Source organism: Scyliorhinus torazame, chromosome 3 (genome assembly GCF_047496885.1).
Source record: "Scyliorhinus torazame isolate Kashiwa2021f chromosome 3, sScyTor2.1, whole genome shotgun sequence".
Taxonomy (NCBI): Eukaryota; Metazoa; Chordata; class Chondrichthyes; order Carcharhiniformes; family Scyliorhinidae; genus Scyliorhinus; species Scyliorhinus torazame.
Genome location: NC_092709.1, coordinates 13,859,940 through 13,879,198, shown reverse-complemented (window position 1 = coordinate 13,879,198; position 19,259 = coordinate 13,859,940). Strand labels below are relative to the sequence as shown.

Sequence of the window (19,259 nt, the reverse complement as noted above, 5' to 3'; positions counted from 1 at the left end):
GAATGGTGATTGAAATTTACCATGTCACCAAAAGAAAAAAGGGCTCCCCATCATCCGCCTTTTACCTTAAACAAATTGTCATTTTCCAATTAGTCTTCTCAGAGCAGAGAATGCGGAGATAGGGGGCGGGATTCTCCGAGCCCCGCGACGGTCCGGAGAATCGGCGCAACCGCACCATGCCACCCCGATGCCGGCACGTAATTCTCCGAGGTGCGGAGAATCGGCGCTAATTGCGCCAGCGTGTTTGGCGCGCCGCCGGTCGTGGCCCGCTGTCCGCGGCCGGGCCGCCGATTCTCCGGCCTCGATGGGCCGAACGGAAACGGCAGAGTCCCGCTGGCACCATTTACACCTGCTTGCAGCCGGCGGGAACTCTGCAGGGGAGCTCCTTCATTGGGGGGGGGGGGGGGGGGGGGGGGGGGGGGGGGGGGAGGAGAGGAGAGGAGAGAGGCCTCCGTTGGGGTCTGGCATCTCCAGGCCCGCCCCTATTTTATTACGCGGCCGTCTCCTGAACCCCCGCACCATGTTGCATCGGGGCTGGGGCGTTGAGGAAGTCCCCCGCGCATTTGCGGGTTGGCACGGCACCACTGTGCATGCGCGGGTTGGCGCGGCACCCAGTTAGCGCTGGGTAGGGAAGCTGGAACGGCGTGAACCGCTCCAGCTCATTCGGATAGTGGGGGCAGACTGTTGTACCGTCAATATGCCGCAAGGCAGGTTGAAGTAACGTCAATTAAAGGCTTTATTAAGCAAAACTTGATCCCCAGCAGCTTGGTTACAGAATGCAGCTGCTGGGGGAAATCCGGGTTCTTATACCGGCATTTCTGGGCAGAGCCCAGTCGGCGGCCGATCCTATCAGGACCCGGCATCCCTCCACCAATAGCCTGTCGACACGTGGTGTACCATATTACCCCTAATACATACCACCACACAGACTAAATGAGCCAAATGTCCTCCTTCTGCAACGTCGGGATACTATGATTTCTGATGTCTATGATTTCTATGATTTCTGATTTCAATGAATTATGATTTACGATGATTTCTGCTCTTCTTTGACTGGCATCTTTTACATTCACCCGAGGGGGCAGATGGAATCTCAGATTAACATTTCATCTGAGAGATGGGGGCCTCCCAACAGTGGAGCACTATGGCACTGGGGCAGGGGAGTCCCTAGATTATGTACTCAAGTCTCTGAAACAGCCCTCAAGGCCACGACTTTCTTACTCCTAGGCAAGGGACCTGCTAATGAGGAACGGTGAGCCAACTACTGAACCAAAATGCAAGTTAGTTTCTCATGAATGGAATCCAGCCCCAGTCATTAAATCCCGGTTATGCAACTTTAAATGCAAATGGGGAGATCAAATAGAAACTTACAAGATAATGAATGGCTTAGATAGGGTGGACGTAGGGAAGTTGTTTCCATCAGCAGGGGAGACTAGGACCCGGGGGCACAGCCTTAGAATAAAAGGGAGTCACTTTAGAACAGAGATGAGGAGAAATTTCTTCAGCCAGAGAGTGGTGGGTCTGTGGAATTCATTGCCACAGAGGGCAGTGGAGGCCGGGACGTTGAGTGTCTTTAAGACAGAAGTTGATAAATTCTTGATTTCCCGAGGAATTAAGGAGAGAGAGCGCGGGTAAATGGAGTTGAAATCAGCCATGATTGAATGGTGGAGTGGACTCGATGGGCCGAATGGCCTTACTTCCGCTCCTATGTCTTATGGACAGAGATAAGGAGACATTTCTTCACACAGAGTGGTGAGCCTGTGGAATTCATTTCTACAGGAAGTAGTTGATGCTAAAACATTGAATATATTCAAGAGGCAGCTAGATATAGCACTTGGGGAGAATGGGATCAAAGGCTTATGGGGAGAAAGCAGGATTAGGCTATTGAGTTGGATGATCAGTCATGATCGTGATAAATGACGCAGCAGGCTTGAAGGGCCAAAAGGCCTCCTCCTGCTCCTATCTTCTATGTATCTAAATACGGAAAATCCGTGCTAGTTGGCAGTGCTGTTTATGACCATTCAGATAATAATCTGCCTTCTTGTTTTTACCCACTCGCTCAATTTGTCCAAATCACACTGAAGGATCTCCGCATCCTCCTCACAGCTCACCCTGCCACGCAAATTGGTGTCATCTGCAAATTTGGAGATATTACATTTTATTCCCTCACCTAAATCATTAATATATATTGTGAATAGCTGGGGTCCTACCAACGTGGATAACCTCACATTTATTCAAATTATACTGCATCTGCCACTCGCTCAACTTGTCCAAATCACTCTGAAGGATGTCTGCATCCTCCTAGAGTTTGAGAATGAGAGGGCACAGATTTAAAGTGATTTGCAAAAGAAGCAAGAGTAATCAGAGAAAAAAACTTTTTCACACAACAATTGTTTCGGCTCTGGAATGCATTGCCCTGGAAGTGTGGTGGAGGCAGGTTCAATCGAGGCATTCAAGAGGGTATTAGATGATTACTTGAACGGAAACAATGTGCAAGGGGACAGGGAAAAGGCGCTAAGCAATGGCACTAAGCCATGATGCTCATTCAAAGAGTTGATGCACACAAAATGAGCCGACTAACCTCGCTCTGCATCGTAACAGTTCTGTGATTTCACAAACCTCTATCAGGTTTCATGTTGAGTCTTCAGAACAATATCTTTAGTGATGGAAACATTTACACGCTGTTGAAACCCACAGCGAACCCAACATAACAGCAAAGCTCACATCCTGTGAGGAAGGTTGTTAATGTTGGGGATATTAACAGTTTTTCTGATATTAACCTCACCATTGTTCTCCCGGAAAAAGAGATTGAAATTATTCGGAGCTCACATCCTGCGAGGAAGGTTGTTAATGTTGGGGATATTAACAGTTTTTCTGGTATTAACCTCACCATTGTTCTCCCGGAAAAAGAGATTGAAATTATTCGGAGCTCACATCCTGCGAGGAAGGTTGTTAATGTTGGGGATATTAACAGTTTTTCTGGAATTAATCTGTCCATTGTTCTTACTGGCAAAAGAGATTGCAATTATTCTGCTCACTGGCCCGGCCAAAGTTTCAAGTCAAAAACTTTTCAAACGTATTTATTTTCTGACACAAAATAACCTCACCCAGGACAAGGCAGGACTGCACAGCAGAACGCAAATTCTATTCGCATTGATGGGAAGACAAACTGTAAAAGTAAATGAAAGAAATTGTTCCAAATGGTTACAATTTGTCATTTGCAACCTGCGCTACTTACAGTTTTTCAAGTTGGGCCAATCTGCTATATCAATCGTGTTTTCTTCATATTTTATTCCACTGTACGCAAAAATATAACGAGCAGTTTCAGCTCTCCCTCTTATTTTAAAGTAGCTCAGCCTGTAGTTTGGCATGTTGCAACCTGTCGAGAGACCAAGCACAACACATTTTTAAAAACATCGGGTACAGCTAATTAATGACTCTTGGCATAGCACTGGAGAAACAGAATTAGACACACCACCCAAGTCCCACAACAGGCTCGGCCAAATTGATGTCGCAGAACTTGGTTACGAGTGGAAGCAACAACAGAAACAAAATATTTCTGCTGTCACCTCCCCCAAGCCTCTCCACCACCCCCTTCAGGCTCTTCCTTCCAAATCCTTCTTCAAACCAATGTAATCGGCCAAGCTTTTGGGACACCTGTTCTAATATTTCCTCATGTGGCTCGGTGTCAGATTTCTGACCGATATTCACTCCTGTGAACTGCTCTGAAGCGCTCTTAACCACTTTAAAGGGGCTACGTAAATGCAAGTCGGTGTTGATCAATTTTGTCAGAGAATACAGTGGTGCCGGCAGTAACTGCAATCTCTCTGGTGAAGCAGATTGGTAAATAAAGCCAGCCTGATGCCGGCATTGTGCCCTTTCTGAGCAAGCATCTTCCGACCACGGGCAGAGGGCGATGTACAACTTCAGTGCTCCCTCCAATGAGAATTCCCAAATAAAATCATTGGTGATGATACTCAACTTTTACTGCAGCAGGGGCTAAAATATTGGACCTGCATTCCCTTGAATAGTTTTGTTTCTGTAATAATTGCGGTGGACTTCGAACGTATAGACTACATTTTTAGACAGAGGCCTGGATTTGCTGCATGTGCATTTCTACCCCTTTCATCTGAACGACTGCGATGCAACTTTCCACACCTCCAGTGTTGGTGTCCTCTTTTCAACTCCTACCAGCACGTTCTTCACAAGGCATATGGTACATACAAGCAGCCTGTTTCTTTTATAAAAAGAAGGCTGCCTATTAATGGAAAGGTGGAAAGATTGCTGCAGTAGAAATTCCTGCAAGCTGAACACCAGGCCGCACAGAGGGATCTGTATGATAGTAGCAGAGCTAGAAGCAGCAGTGGCACAAGAGGGCAGAGAAAAGACACCATGGTCCTGTGAACCCCAAGACGCCATCAAGATCACACTCAAAGGTAATGGGAGCAGGTGATCGGGAAGATGCACTTTCAAAAGTCTGGATCCAAGGAGCTGGCAGCAGTGTCAAAAGAAGTTTAATGACCTTAACCCATAAGTGATCAATGCCACTGAATGCATCTTCACATGGCATCTTCAACCCACCACACCATCAATCTCTCACCCAGCAGCACTCCCTAGCTCTCAAGACTCATACCGAACATCCATGTACTCCACACCATCTCACACATGTACCAATGCTGTCAACGGTCATAATATGCACTCACACACATCATGAGGTACAGACAGGCAGTGATAGACGCCCAGGTTAGCCAATCAACACACAGGACAGAACACAACCAATTACTAGACAGAACACTAGAGGGAGGCTTCCAACTATAAAACCCACGAGGCATCAGCACTCCGCCTCTTTCCACTGGTGCCAACTGTAGTGACAGTCAGGGTGTATATATTAGTTAGCACCTTCTACACGTGGCTCAGGGCTAGCCTGGTCGAGTTAGTTCGAGTTAGCACACTAAGAGTAGTAGAGTGTCAACCCACAGCAAGCTGTGTGCCTTGTTACAGAAGTTCAATAAATCGTATTGAACCAACGTCTAAGTTTGGTGTCTGCTTTCCAGTACAACTGCATCCAGATGCAGTCCGTGTTATCCCAGGGTCAATAACACGACATCAACCCCAAACCCATTTCTCGTTGTCTCTACTATTCAGCAATGTCCGGAGCATCAGCTAAACACAACGCAACAAAGTCACTGGCCTGCCAGACAGAATCCTGTAACTCCCTAGGAGGGGTCCTCGGTAACAGAAGCTTGCCCTCTCTGCAGACACTGTCACGCTGAAGTCCCAGAGGCAATGTCACCTGCCCCTCTGCCATGCTGATGAGGCTGCAGCAAAACTCTTATTGCAAACTCAGCTCCAAAAACACTTCAGACCACTCAGACATTCCCCAATAGAGAAGGTTTGATACATTTTTATTTACCTGCTATTGGGGTGCCTGCCTCTTTAGATAATGCTACTGGCGGGTTCACCTGGCTTTTTCCATAGAATTCCTACAGTGCAGAAGGAGACCATTCAGTCCACTAAGTCTGCACTGACCCTCTGAAAGAGCACCCTGTCCAGGCCCACTCCCCCACCCTATCCCCGTATCCCCACCTAACCTGCACACCTTTGGACACAAAGGGGTAATTTATCATGGCCAATCCACCTGACCTGCACATCTTAGGACTGTGGGAGTAAACAGACATGGGAGAACGTGCAAACTCCGCACAGACAGTTACCCAAGGCCTAAATTGAACCCAGGTCCCTGGGGCTGTGAGGTAGCAGTGCCAACCACTGTGCCACTCGTTATTCAATGAAGGACAGGCATTGGTTTGAATCTACATTGTCTAAATTTCAAATTCAGACATATTTCAAATTCAGACATATTTCAAATTCAGACATATCAGTTAGGTTGTGTGATAGCATCAGTTCAGTTCAATGTTTCCGTGAACTCAGGAAATAACAAAGAACAAACACAGGTTGGGTAAATAACAACCCAGGTTGCCAAGTACAAGTTTTAAGTTTTCTCATTTGCTAGCCTTGCATAGTATTCCATTGAGTATAGAAGAGAAAGGGATAATCTAATCGGGTGTTTCCAGGCATGATTTAAGTGACAAAAATAGAGTCCGGGAACGACCCCGCTGTCAAACGGCACTCTCGGCACCCTGTCGAGGAAGGCCCCTCCGAGGCTGTACTTAGCCACATGTCCTGCACGGATGAGCTCCTGCAAGCAGACCGGCCCGATCTCTCGACCCCCTGATGCGACCCCCAGACCACGCCCCAATGCCCCAAGTCACCTGCTGGGAGGGGGGGGGGGGGTCCTTGAGCCCGATTCCCGGCATAGGCAGCTTCAATCGATTGGACACACTGGCGGTGTCAGTGTGCCACCCAGCCCAGCCCAGCGGCCGATCGCCTGGGAAACCTCCTTCACACCCCCACCCACCCACCAAGTGCCGGTACGCCTGGTCCACATTTGTGCGGATCAGTACCGAACGGTGCCCAGCCGCGGTCTCCTCGGTTAGATCTCGCCGGGGCAACGGGATCTGCCAGCCGTGTCCAGTCCCAACTCTGACAGTAAATCACGCCCGAGGAGTTGGCCGGGCAGAGCTGACAGAACCACGTCAGGAAGCCTCGACAGCCAGGGAAGGAAAGAAGAACGCAGGGGGAGGTTTTCCTGCAAGTTTCCCGCCAAGGGACGGGATTGTTGGGATTGAGAGCCCGGGACTGGGAACAGGAGGACCTCCCGGCGGTAGGCAAATCGACCAAAGTCCTGTCACCACCTCGAAACCGAGGTGGTGGGGGAATCAACCTTATGCTGTGCAAAAAACAAAATCATCCCTCCCTACCCCCCCACCCACCTCCCTACCCCCCCACCCACCTCCCTACCCCCCCCCACCCCCCTCCCTACCCCCCCCACCCACCTCCCTACCCCCCCCACCCACCTCCCTACCCCCCCCACCCCCCTCCCTACCCCCCCCACCCACCCTCCCTACCCCCCCCACCCCCCTCCCTACCCCCCCCCCACCCCCCCTCCCTACCCCCCCCACCCCCCTCCCTACCCCCCGCCCACCCCCCTCCCTACCCCCCCACCCACCTCCCTACCCCCCACACCCCCCTCCCTACCCCCCCCACCCCCCTCCCTACCCCCCCACCCCCCTCACCCCCCATCCCTACCCCCCCCACCCACATCCTACCCCCCCCACCCACTCCCTACCCCCCCACCCCCCTCCCTACCCCCCCCCACCCCCCTCCCTACCCCCCCTCACCCCCCTACCCCCCACCCACCTCCCTACCCCCCCCACCCCCCCACCTCCCTACCCCCCACCCACCCACCTCCCCAGCCCCCCCCACCTCACTACCCCCCCCCACCCCCCCACCTCCCTGCCCCCCCACCTCCCTACCCCCCACCCACCCACCTCCCCAGCCCCCCACCCACCCCCCTACCCCCCACCCACCCACCTCCCTACCCCCCCACCCCCCCCTCCCTACCCCCCCCACCCCCCTCACCCCCATCCCTACCCCCCCCCACCCACATCCCTACCCCCCCCACCCACTCCCTACCCCCCCCACCCACCTCCCTACCCCCCCACCCCCCCTCCCTACCCCCCCACACCCCCCTCCCTACCCCCCCTCACCCCCCTACCCCCCACCCACCTCCCTACCCCCCCACCCCCCCACCTCCCTACCCCCCACCCACCCACCTCCCCAGCCCCCCCCACCTCACTACCCCCCCCACCCCCCCCACCTGCCTGCCCCCCCACCTCCCTACCCCCCACCCACCCACCTCCCCAGCCCCCACCCACCCCTACCCCCCACCCACCCACCTCCCTACCCCCCCACCCACCCACCTCCCTACCCACCCACCTCCCTACCACCCCCACCTCCCTACCCCCCCACCCACCCACCTCCCTACCCCCCACCCACCCACCTCCCTACCCACCCACCTCCCTACCCCCCCACCCACCTCCCTACCCCCCACCCACCTCCCTACCCCCCACCCACTCCCTACCCCCCCACCCACTCCCTACCCCCCCCACCCACCTCCCTACCCCCCCCACCCCCCTCCCTACCCCCCCCCCCACCCCCCCTCCCTACCCCCCTCACCCCCCTACCCCCCACCCACCTCCCTACCCCCCCCACCCCCCCCACCTCCATACCCCCCACCCACCCACCTCCCCAGCCCCCCCCCACCTCACTACCCCCCCACCTCCCTGCCCCCCCCCACCCCCCACCTCCCTACCCCCCACCCACCCACTCCCCAGCCCCCCACCCACCCCCCTACCCCCCCACCCACCCACCTCCCTACCCCCCCACCCACCCACCTCCCTACCCCCCCCACCCACCCACCTCCCTACCCCCCCACCTCCCTACCCCCCCACCCACCCACCTCCCTACCCCCCCACCCACCCACCTCCCTACCCCCCCACCCACCCACCTCCCTACCCCCCCACCCACCCACCTCCCTAACCCCCCACCCACCTCCCTACCCCCCCCACCCACCTCCCTACCCCCCCCACCCACCTCCCTACCCCCCCCCCACCCACCTCCTACCCCCCCACCCACCTCCCTACCCCCCCCACCCACCTCCCTACCCCCCCACCCACCTCCCTACCCCCCCCCCCTCCCTACCCCCCCCACCCCCCTCCTACCCCCCTCCCTACCCCCCCCACCTCCCTACCCCCTACCCCCCCATCCACCTCCCTACCCCCCCCACCCACCTCCCTACCCCCCCCCCACCCACCTCCCTACCCCCTCCCACCCACCTCCCTACCCCCTCCCACCCACCTCCCTACACCCCCCACCCCCCTCCCTACCCCCCCCACCTCCCTACCCCCCCCACCTCCCTACCCCCTACCCCCCCCACCCCCCTCCCTACCCCCCCCACCCCCCTACCCCCTTACTCCCTACCCCCCCCACCCCCCTCCCTACCCCCCCACCCCCCTCCCTACCCCCCCACCCCCGCACCCCCCTACCCCCCCACCCACCTCCCTACCCCCCACCCACCTCCCTACCCCCCCACCCACCTAACCCCCCACCCACCTCCCTACCCCCCCCACCCACCCACCTCCCCAGCCCCCCACCCACCCCCTACCCCCCCACCTCCCTACCCCCCCACCCACCCACCCCTACCCCCCCCACCCACCCACCCCCTACCCCCCACCTCCCTACCCCCAACCCACCCACCTCCCTACCCCCCCCACCCACCCCCCACCTCCCTACCCCCCCATCTCCCTACCCCCCCCACCCCCCCACCCACCCACCTCCCTACCCCCCACCCACCCACCCTACCCCCCCCCACCCACCTCCCTACCCCCCCCCCACCCCACCTCCCTACCCCCCCCCCACCCACCTCCCTACCCCCCCCACCCACCTCCCTACCCCCCCCCACCCACCTCCCTACCCCCCCCACCCACCTCCCTACCCCCCCCCCCCTCCCTACCCCCCCACCTCCCTACCCCCCCCTCCCTACCCCCTACCCCCCCACCCCCCTCCCTACCCCCCCACCTCCCTACCCCCTACCCCCCCCACCCCCCTCACTACCCCCTACCCCCCCCACCCCCCTCCCTACCCCCCCCACCCCCCTCCCTACCCCCCCCACCCCCCTCCCTACCCCAACACCCCCCTACCCCCTTACTCCCTACCCCCCCACCCCCCTCCCTACCCCTCCACCCCCCTCCCTACCCCCCACCCCCCTCCCTACCCCCCTCACCCCCCTACCCACCCACCCAACTCCCTACCCCCCAACCCCCCCACCCACCTCCCTACCCCCCCACCCACCCACCTCCCCAGCCCCCCACCCACCCCCCTACCCCCCCACCCACCCACCCACCACCCTACCCCCCCCACCCACCCACCTCCCTACCCCCCCCACCCACCCACCTCCCTACCCCCCCATCTCCCTACCCCCCAACCCACCCACCTCCCTACCCCCCCCACCCACCCACCTCACTACCCCCCCACCTCGCTACCCCCCCAACCCACCCACCTCCCTACCCCCCCACCCACCTCCCTACCCCCCCACCTCCCTACCCCCCCACCCACCCACCCACCTCCCTACCCCCCCACCTCCCTACCCCCCACCTCCCTACCTCCCTACCCCCCCACCCACCCACCTCCCTACCCCCCCACCCACCCACCTCCCTACCCCCCCACCCACCCACCTCCCTACCCCCCCACCCACCCACCGCCCTACCCCCCCCACCCCACCCACCTCCCTACCCCCCACCCCCCTCCCTACCCCCCCCACCCCCCTCCCTACCCCCCACTCCCTACCCCCCCACCCCCCTCCCTACCCCCCACCCCCCTCCCTACCCCCCCCCTCCCTACCCCCCCACCTCCCTACCGCCCACCCACCTCCCTACCCCCCCCACCCACCTCCCTACCCCCCCCACCCACCTCCCTACCCCCCCCACCCCCCTCCCTACCCCCCCACCTCACTACCCCCTACCCCCCCCACCCCCTCCCTACCCCCCCCACCCCCCTCCCTACCCCAACACCCCCCCTACCCCCTTACTCCCTACCCCCCCCCACCCCCCTCCCTACCCCCCCACCCCCCTCCCTACCCCCCACCCCCCTCCCTACCACCCCTACCCCCCCACCCACCTCCCTACCACCCACCCACCTCCCTACCCCCCCACCCACCCACCTCCCCAGCCCCCCACCCACCCCCCTACCCCCCCACCTCCCAGCCCCCACCCACCCCCCTACCCCCCCACCCACCCACCTCCCTACCCCCCCCACCCACCCACCTCCCTACCCCCCCCACCTCCCTACCCCCCAACCCCACCCATCTCCCTACCCCCCCCACCTCCCTACCCCCCCACCCCCCTCACCTCCCTACCTCTCCCTCCCCACCTACCTATTCTCCACCTGGACGTTAACTTGGCCGAGTTGCTACCCCCTACCCCCCCACCCCCCCTACCCCCCCACCCACCCACCTCCCTACCCCCACACCCACCCACCTCCCTACCCCCCCACCTCCCTACCCCCTACCCCCCCCACCCCCCTCCCTACCCCCCCCACCCCTCTCCCTACCCCAACACCCCCCTACCCCTTACTCCCTACCCCCCCACCCCCTCCCTACCCCCCCACCCCCCTCCCTACCCCAACACCCCCCTACCCCCTTACTCCCTACCCTCCCCCACCCCCTCCCTACCCCCCCACCCCTCCCTACCCCCCCACCCCCCTCCCTACCCCCCCCCCACCCCCCTCCCTACCCCCCCCCACCCCCCTCCCTACCCCCCGCCCACCCCCCTCCCTACCCCCCCACCCACCTCCCTACCCCCCCACACCCCCCTCCCTACCCCCCCCACCCCCCTCCCTACCCCCCCACCCCCCTCACCCCCATCCCTACCCCCCCCACCCACATCCCTACCCCCCCCACCCACTCCCTACCCCCCCACCCCCCTCCCTACCCCCCCCCCACCCCCCTCCCTACCCCCCCTCACCCCCCTACCCCCCACCCACCTCCCTACCCCCCCCACCCCCCCACCTCCCTACCCCCCACCCACCCACCTCCCCAGCCCCCCCCACCTCACTACCCCCCCCACCCCCCCACCTCCCTGCCCCCCCACCTCCCTACCCCCCACCCACCCACCTCCCCAGCCCCCCACCCACCCCCCTACCCCCCACCCACCCACCTCCCTACCCCCCCCCACCCCCCCTCCCTACCCCCCCCACCCCCCTCACCCCCATCCCTACCCCCCCCCACCCACATCCCCTACCCCCCCCACCCACTCCCTACCCCCCCACCCACCTCCCTACCCCCCCCACCCCCCTCCCTACCCCCCCACCCCCCTCCCTACCCCCCCTCACCCCCCTACCCCCCACCCACCTCCCTACCCCCCCACCCCCCCACCTCCCTACCCCCCACCCACCCACCTCCCCAGCCCCCCCCACCTCACTACCCCCCCCACCCCCCCCACCTGCCTGCCCCCCCACCTCCCTACCCCCCACCCACCCACCTCCCCAGCCCCCCACCCACCCCCTACCCCCCACCCACCCACCTCCCTACCCCCCCCACCCACCCACCTCCCTACCCACCCACCTCCCTACCACCCCCACCTCCCTACCCCCCCACCCACCCACCTCCCTACCCCCCCCACCCACCCACCTCCCTACCCACCCACCTCCCTACCCCCCCCACCCACCTCCCTACCCCCCCACCCACCTCCCTACCCCCCACCCACTCCCTACCCCCCCACCCACTCCCTACCCCCCCCACCCACCTCCCTACCCCCCCCACCCCCCTCCCTACCCCCCCCACCCCCCCTCCCTACCCCCCTCACCCCCCTACCCCCCACCCACCTCCCTACCCCCCCCACCCCCCCACCTCCATACCCCCCCACCCACCCACCTCCCCAGCCCCCCCCACCTCACTACCCCCCCACCTCCCTGCCCCCCCCCCACCCCCCACCTCCCTACCCCCCCACCCACCCACCTCCCCAGCCCCCCACCCACCCCCCTACCCCCCCACCCACCCACCTCCCTACCCCCCCACCCACCCACCTCCCTACCCCCCCCACCCACCCACCTCCTACCCCCCCCACCTCCCTACCCCCCCACCCACCCACCTCCCTACCCCCCCACCCACCCACCTCCCTACCCCCCCACCCACCCACCTCCCTACCCCCCCACCCACCCACCTCCCTAACCCCCCACCCACCTCCCTACCCCCCCCACCCACCTCCCTACCCCCCCCCACCCACCTCCCTACCCCCCCCCCACCCACCTCCCTACCCCCCCCCACCCACCTCCCTACCCCCCCCACCCACCCTCCCTACCCCCCCACCCACCTCCCTACCCCCCCCCTCCCTACCCCCCCCACCCCCCTCCCTACCCCCCTCCCTACCCCCCCCCACCTCCCTACCCCCTACCCCCCCATCCACCTCCCTACCCCCCCACCCACCTCCCTACCCCCCCCCACCCACCTCCCTACCCCCTCCCACCCACCTCCCTACCCCCTCCCACCCACCTCCCTACACCCCCCACCCCCCTCCCTACCCCCCCCACCTCCCTACCCCCCCACCTCCCTACCCCCTACCCCCCCCACCCACCCCCCCCCCCCCCCTCCCCCCCTCCCTACCCCCCCCACCCCCCTACCCCCTTACTCCCTACCCCCCCCACCCCCCTCCCTACCCCCCCACCCCCCCTCCCTACCCCCCCACCCCCCGCACCCCCCTACCCCCCCACCACCTCCCTACCCCCCACCCACCTCCCTACCCCCCCACCCACCTAACCCCCCACCCACCTCCCTACCCCCCCCACCCACCCACCTCCCCAGCCCCCCACCCACCCCCTACCCCCCCACCTCCCTACCCCCCCACCCACCCACCTCCCTACCCCCCCCACCCACCCACCTCCCTACCCCCCCACCTCCCTACCCCCACCCACCCACCTCCCTACCCCCCACCCACCCACCCACCTCCCTACCCCCCCCATCTCCCTACCCCCCCACCCCCCCACCCACCCACCTCCCTACCCCCCCACCCACCACCCTACCCCCCCCACCCACCTCCCTACCCCCCCCCCCCACCCACCTCCCTACCCCCCCCCCACCCACCTCCCTACCCCCCCCCACCCACCTCCCTACCCCCCCCCCACCCACCTCCCTACCCCCCCCCCACCCACCTCCCTACCCCCCCCCACCTCCCTACCCCCCCACCTCCCTACCCCCCCCTCCCTACCCCCTACCCCCCCCCACCCCCTCCCTACCCCCCCACCTCCCTACCCCCTACCCCCCCCCACCCCCCTCACTACCCCCTACCCCCCCCCACCCCCCTCCCTACCCCCCCCCACCCCCCTCCCTACCCCCCCCCACCCCCCTCCCTACCCCAACACCCCCCTACCCCCTTACTCCCTACCCCCCCACCCCCCTCCCTACCCTCCACCCCCCTCCCTACCCCCCACCCCCCTCCCTACCCCCCTCACCCCCCTACCCACCCACCCAACTCCCTACCCCCCAACCCCCCCACCCACCTCCCTACCCCCCCCACCCACCCACCTCCCCAGCCCCCCACCCACCCCCCTACCCCCCCCACCCACCCACCCACCACCCTACCCCCCCCACCCACCCACCTCCCTACCCCCCCCACCCACCCACCTCCCTACCCCCCCCATCTCCCTACCCCCCAACCCACCCACCTCCCTACCCCCCCCACCCACCCACCTCACTACCCCCCCACCTCGCTACCCCCCAACCCACCCACCTCCCTACCCCCCCACCCACCTCCCTACCCCCCCACCTCCCTACCCCCCCACCCACCCACCCACCTCCCTACCCCCCCCCACCTCCCTACCCCCCACCTCCCTACCTCCCTACCCCCCCACCCACCCACCTCCCTACCCCCCCACCCACCCACCTCCCTACCCCCCCACCCACCCACCTCCCTACCCCCCCACCCACCCACCGCCCTACCCCCCCCACCCCACCCACCTCCCTACCCCCCACCCCCCTCCCTACCCCCCCCACCCCCCTCCCTACCCCCCCACTCCCTACCCCCCCCACCCCCCTCCCTACCCCCACCCACCCCCCTCCCTACCCCCCCTCCCTACCCCCCCACCTCCCTACCGCCCACCCACCTCCCTACCCCCCCCACCCACCTCCCTACCCCCCCCACCCACCTCCCTACCCCCCCCACCCCCCTCCCTACCCCCCCACCTCACTACCCCCTACCCCCCCCACCCCCTCCCTACCCCCCCCACCCCCCCTCCCTACCCCAACACCCCCCTACCCCCTTACTCCCTACCCCCCCCCACCCCCCTCCCTACCCCCCCACCCCCCTCCCTACCCCCCACCCCCCTCCCTACCACCCCTACCCCCCCACCCACCTCCCTACCACCCACCCACCTCCCTACCCCCCCCACCCACCCACCTCCCCAGCCCCCCACCCACCCCCCTACCCCCCCACCTCCCCAGCCCCCCACCCACCCCCCCTACCCCCCCACCCACCCACCTCCCTACCCCCCCCCACCCACCCACCTCCCTACCCCCCCACCTCCCTACCCCCCCAACCACCCATCTCCCTACCCCCCCACCTCCCTACCCCCCCACCCCCCTCACCTCCCTACCTCTCCCTCCCCACCTACCTATTCTCCACCTGGACGTTAACTTGGCCGAGTTGCTACCCCCCCTACCCCCCCACCCCCCTACCCCCCCACCCACCCACCTCCCTACCCCCACACCCACCCACCTCCCTACCCCCCCACCTCCCTACCCCCTACCCCCCCCACCCCCCTCCCTACCCCCCCCACCCCTCTCCCTACCCCAACACCCCCCTACCCCCTTACTCCCTACCCCCCCACCCCCTCCCTACCCCCCCACCCCCCTCCCTACCCCAACACCCCCCTACCCCCTTACTCCCTACCCTCCCCACCCCCTCCCTACCCCCCCACCCCCTCCCTACCCCCCCACCCCCCTCCCTACCCCAACACCCCCTACCCCCTTACTCCCTACCCTCCCCCACCCCCTCCCTACCCCCCCACCCACCTCCCTACCCCCCACCCACCTCCCTAGCCCCCCACCCACCCACCTACCCAGCCCCCCACCCACCCCCCTACCCCCCCCACCTCCCTACCCCCCCCACCTCCCTACCCCCCAACCCACCCACCTCCCTACCCCCCCACCTCCCTACCCCCCCACCCCCCTCACCTCCCTACCTCTCCCCTCCCCACCTACCTATTCTCCACCTGGACGTTAACTTGGCCGAGTTGCTACCCCCCACCCCCCCACCCCCCCTACCCCCCCACCCACCCACCTCCCTACCCCCACACCCACCCACCTCCCTACCCCCCCACCTCCCTACCCCCTACCCCCCCCCACCCCCCTCCCTACCCCCCCCCACCCCCCTCCCTACCCCAACACCCCCATACCCCCTTACTCCCTACCCCCCCCCACCCCCCTCCCTACCCCCCCCACCCCCCTCCCTACCCCCCCCTACCCCCCCACCCACCTCCCTACCCCCCACCCACCTCCCTACCCCCCCCACCCACCTCCCTACCCCCCCACCCACCCACCTCCCCAGCCCCCCACCCACCCCCCTACCCCCCCACCCACCCACCTCCCCAGCCCCCCACCCACCCCCCTACCCCCCCCACCCACCCACCTCCCTACCCCCCCCACCCACCCACCTCCCTACCCCCCCACCTCCCTACCCCCCAACCCACCCCCCCACCTCCCTACCCCCCCCCACCCCCCTCACCTCCCTACCTCTCCCTCCCCACCTACCTATTCTCCACCTGGACGTTAACTTGGCCGAGTTGCTACCCCCTACCCCCCCAACCCCCCCACCCACCCACCTCCCTACCCCCCCACCCACCCACCTCCCCACCCACCCACCTCCCTACCCCCCCCACCCCCCTCCCTACCCCCCCACCCCCCTCCCTACCCCCCCCCACCCCCCTCCCTACCCCCCCCCCACCCCCCCCCCTACCCCCCCACCCCCCTCCCTACCCCCCCCCACCCCCCACCCTACCCCCCCACCCCCCCCCCCACCCCCCCTACCCCCCCCCCACCCTACCCCCCCCACCCTACCCCCCCCCCTCCCTACCCCCCCCCTCCCACCCCCCCCCCCTACCCCCCCCTCCCTACCCCCCCCCCCCCTACCCCCCCCCCCCTACCCCCCCCCTCCCTACCCCCCCCTCCCTACCCCCCCCTCCCTACCCCCCCCTCCCTACCCCCCCCCTCCTACCCCCCCTCCCACCCCCCCCCTCCCTACCCCCCCCTCCCTACCCCCCCCCACCTCCCAACCCCTACCCCCCCCCCACCTCCCACCCCCTACCCCCACCTCCCCACCCCCTACCCCCCCCACCACCCTACCCCCCCCACCACCCTACCCCCCCCACCTCCCTACCCCCCCAACCTCCCTACCCCCCCCACCTCCCTACCCCCCCCAACCTCCCTACCCCCCCCAACCTCCCTACCCCCCCCAACCTCCCTACCCCCCCCCAACCCTCCCTACCCCCTACCCCCCCACCTCCCTACCCCCTACCCCCTACCCCCCCCATCCACCTCCCTACCCCCCCCCACCCCCCTCCCTACCCCCCCCACCCCCCTCCCTACCCCCCCCCCACCCCCCTCCCCTACCCCCCCCCCACCCCCCTCCCTACCCCCCCCACCCCCCTCCCTACCCCCCCCACCCCCTTCCCTACCCCCCCCCACCTCCCTACCCCCTACCCCCCCCACCTCCCTACCCCCCTACCCCCTACCCCCTACCCCCCCATCCACCTCCCTACCCCCCCCACCCCCCCTCCCTACCCCCCCACCCCCCTTCCCTACCCCCCCCCCCACCCCCCTCCCTACCCCCCCCCCCCACCCCCCTCCCTACCCCCCCCACCCCCTTCCCTACCCCCCCCACCCCCCTCCCTACCCCCCCCACCCCCCTCCCTACCCCCCCCACCCCCTTCCCTACCCCCCCCACCCCCCTCCCTACCCCCCCCACCCCCTTCCCTACCCCCCCCACCCCCTTCCCTACCCCCCCCCCACCCCCTTCCCTACCCCCCCCCCACCCCCTTCCTACCCCCCCCCACCCCCTTCCCTACCCCCCCCCACCCCCCTTCCCTACCCCCCCCCACCCCCTTCCCTACCCCCCCCCCCCACCCCCCTTCCCCTTACTCCCTACCCCTCCCTACCCCCCCACCTCCCTACCCCCCCACCCCCTTCCCTACCCCCCCACCCCCTTCCCCTTACTCCCTACCCCTCCCTACCCCCCCCCACCTCCCTACCCCCTACCCCCCACCCCCTACCCCCCACCCCCTACCCCCCTACCCCCTACCCCCCACCCCCCTACCCCCCTACCCCCTACCCCCCCACCCCCTTACTCCCTACCCCCCCCCCACCCCCCTCCCTACCCCCCCACCCCCACCCCCCTCCCTACCCCCCCCCCACCCCCCTCCCTACCCCCCCACCCCCACCCCCCCTCCCTACCCCCCCACCCACCTCCCTCACCCTCTCCCTACCCCCCCCACCCACCTCCCTCACCCTCTCCCTACCCCCACCCACCTCCCTCACCCTACCCCCACCCACCTCCCTCACCCTACCCCCCACCCACCTCCCCTCACCCTACCCCCTCCCTACCCCCCTACCTCCTCATCCCCTCCCTACCCCCTCATCTCCTCCCTGCCCCCCTCACCCCCCCTCCCTACCCCCTCACCTCCCTACCTACCCCCACCACCCCCTCACCTCACCCCCTCCCTGTCCCCCTCACCCCCTCCCTATCCCCCTCGTCCCCTCGCTATCCCCCTCGTCATCCCCCTCGTCCCCTACCAGCCCCTCACCTAGCTCCCTACCTCTCCCTCCCCACCTACCTATTCTCCACCTGGACGTTAACTGGCCGAGTTGCTGCTCCGGGAGTGACAGGTAGCCCCAATCACTCGAGTCCTTCACTGGAGCGGAGCTGAGACAGGCAGCAGCAGCTTCCCCAGAGCCAGCCTCAGGGAGGACGAGCCGGTATCCTCTGCTGCTCTCTGTATGCTGAGCTCACGTCCCTGTCAGTGTGTTTATTGCGGCGGGGGAGGAGCGGTGACCAATGATTAAATCAACCACATGAGGGGAGCAAGCTAACTAATGATGGGAGGGGTGTGTGTGTGTGGGGGTGGGGGGGGGGAGGGGCGTGGGGGCAGTGTGTCTCTGGAATCCCTCCTGGCTCAACAGGTCACACACCGCTCGGATTGACCAGAGTGGTACCAGAGAATAAAAATAACCTTCATTAGTGTCACAAGTAGGCTTACATTAACACTGCAATAAAGTTACTGTGAAAAGCCCCTACTCGCCACATTCTGTCGCCTGTTCAGGTACACGGGAGGAAGAATTCAGAATGTCCAATCCACCCTAACAGCACGGCTTTCGGGATTTTGTGGGAGGAAACCGGAGCACCCGGAGGAAATTCAAGCAGACACGGGGCGAACGTGCAGACTCCGCACAGACAGTGACCCAAGCCGGGAATCGAACCCGGGACCCTGGTGCTGTGAAACAACAGTGCTAATCACTGTTCTACCATGCCGCCCTAAGAATGAATTCACTTTACTTTTTCAAGTTTAGAGCACCCGATAATTTTTTATTTATTTAGCCTGGCCAATCCACCTCGCCCTGCACATCTTTTTGGGTTGTGGGAATGAGACCCACGCAGACACGGAAAATGTGCATACTCCACTCGTGCAGTGACCCGGGGCTGGGATCGAACCGGGGACTGCGCCGCCGTGGCGCCGAGGGAATTCAGTTCTACGGAGAAGCTCGACTCATCCCCCTTGCTACAAATGCGACCCGGGGGAGGAATTTCATAAGGGTGTTCAAA

General features: G+C 65.1%; 1 protein-coding gene across 4 annotated transcripts in view; it reads right to left on the bottom strand.

The window, feature by feature from the left end:
• Window positions 1–18,453, bottom strand: part of LOC140408304 (hematopoietic prostaglandin D synthase-like) — a 56,716-nt gene extending 38,263 nt beyond the window's left edge. For 2 of the 4 annotated variants that reach the window (XM_072495318.1, XM_072495320.1), the window contains exons 1-2: window positions 10,829–10,859; window positions 3,236–3,376 (exon numbers count right to left, since the gene is read on the bottom strand). In XM_072495318.1, the coding sequence (XP_072351419.1) occupies window positions 3,236–3,368 (133 nt within the window). In that variant the 5' untranslated portion in view covers window positions 3,369–3,376; window positions 10,829–10,859. Of the gene's footprint in view, window positions 1–3,235; window positions 3,377–3,472; window positions 3,494–10,828; window positions 10,860–18,273 lie in introns of those variants that run through there. The other 2 variants (XM_072495319.1, XM_072495321.1) reach the window with 2 other exon arrangements.
• Between the last annotated feature and the right edge of the window lie 806 nt (window positions 18,454–19,259).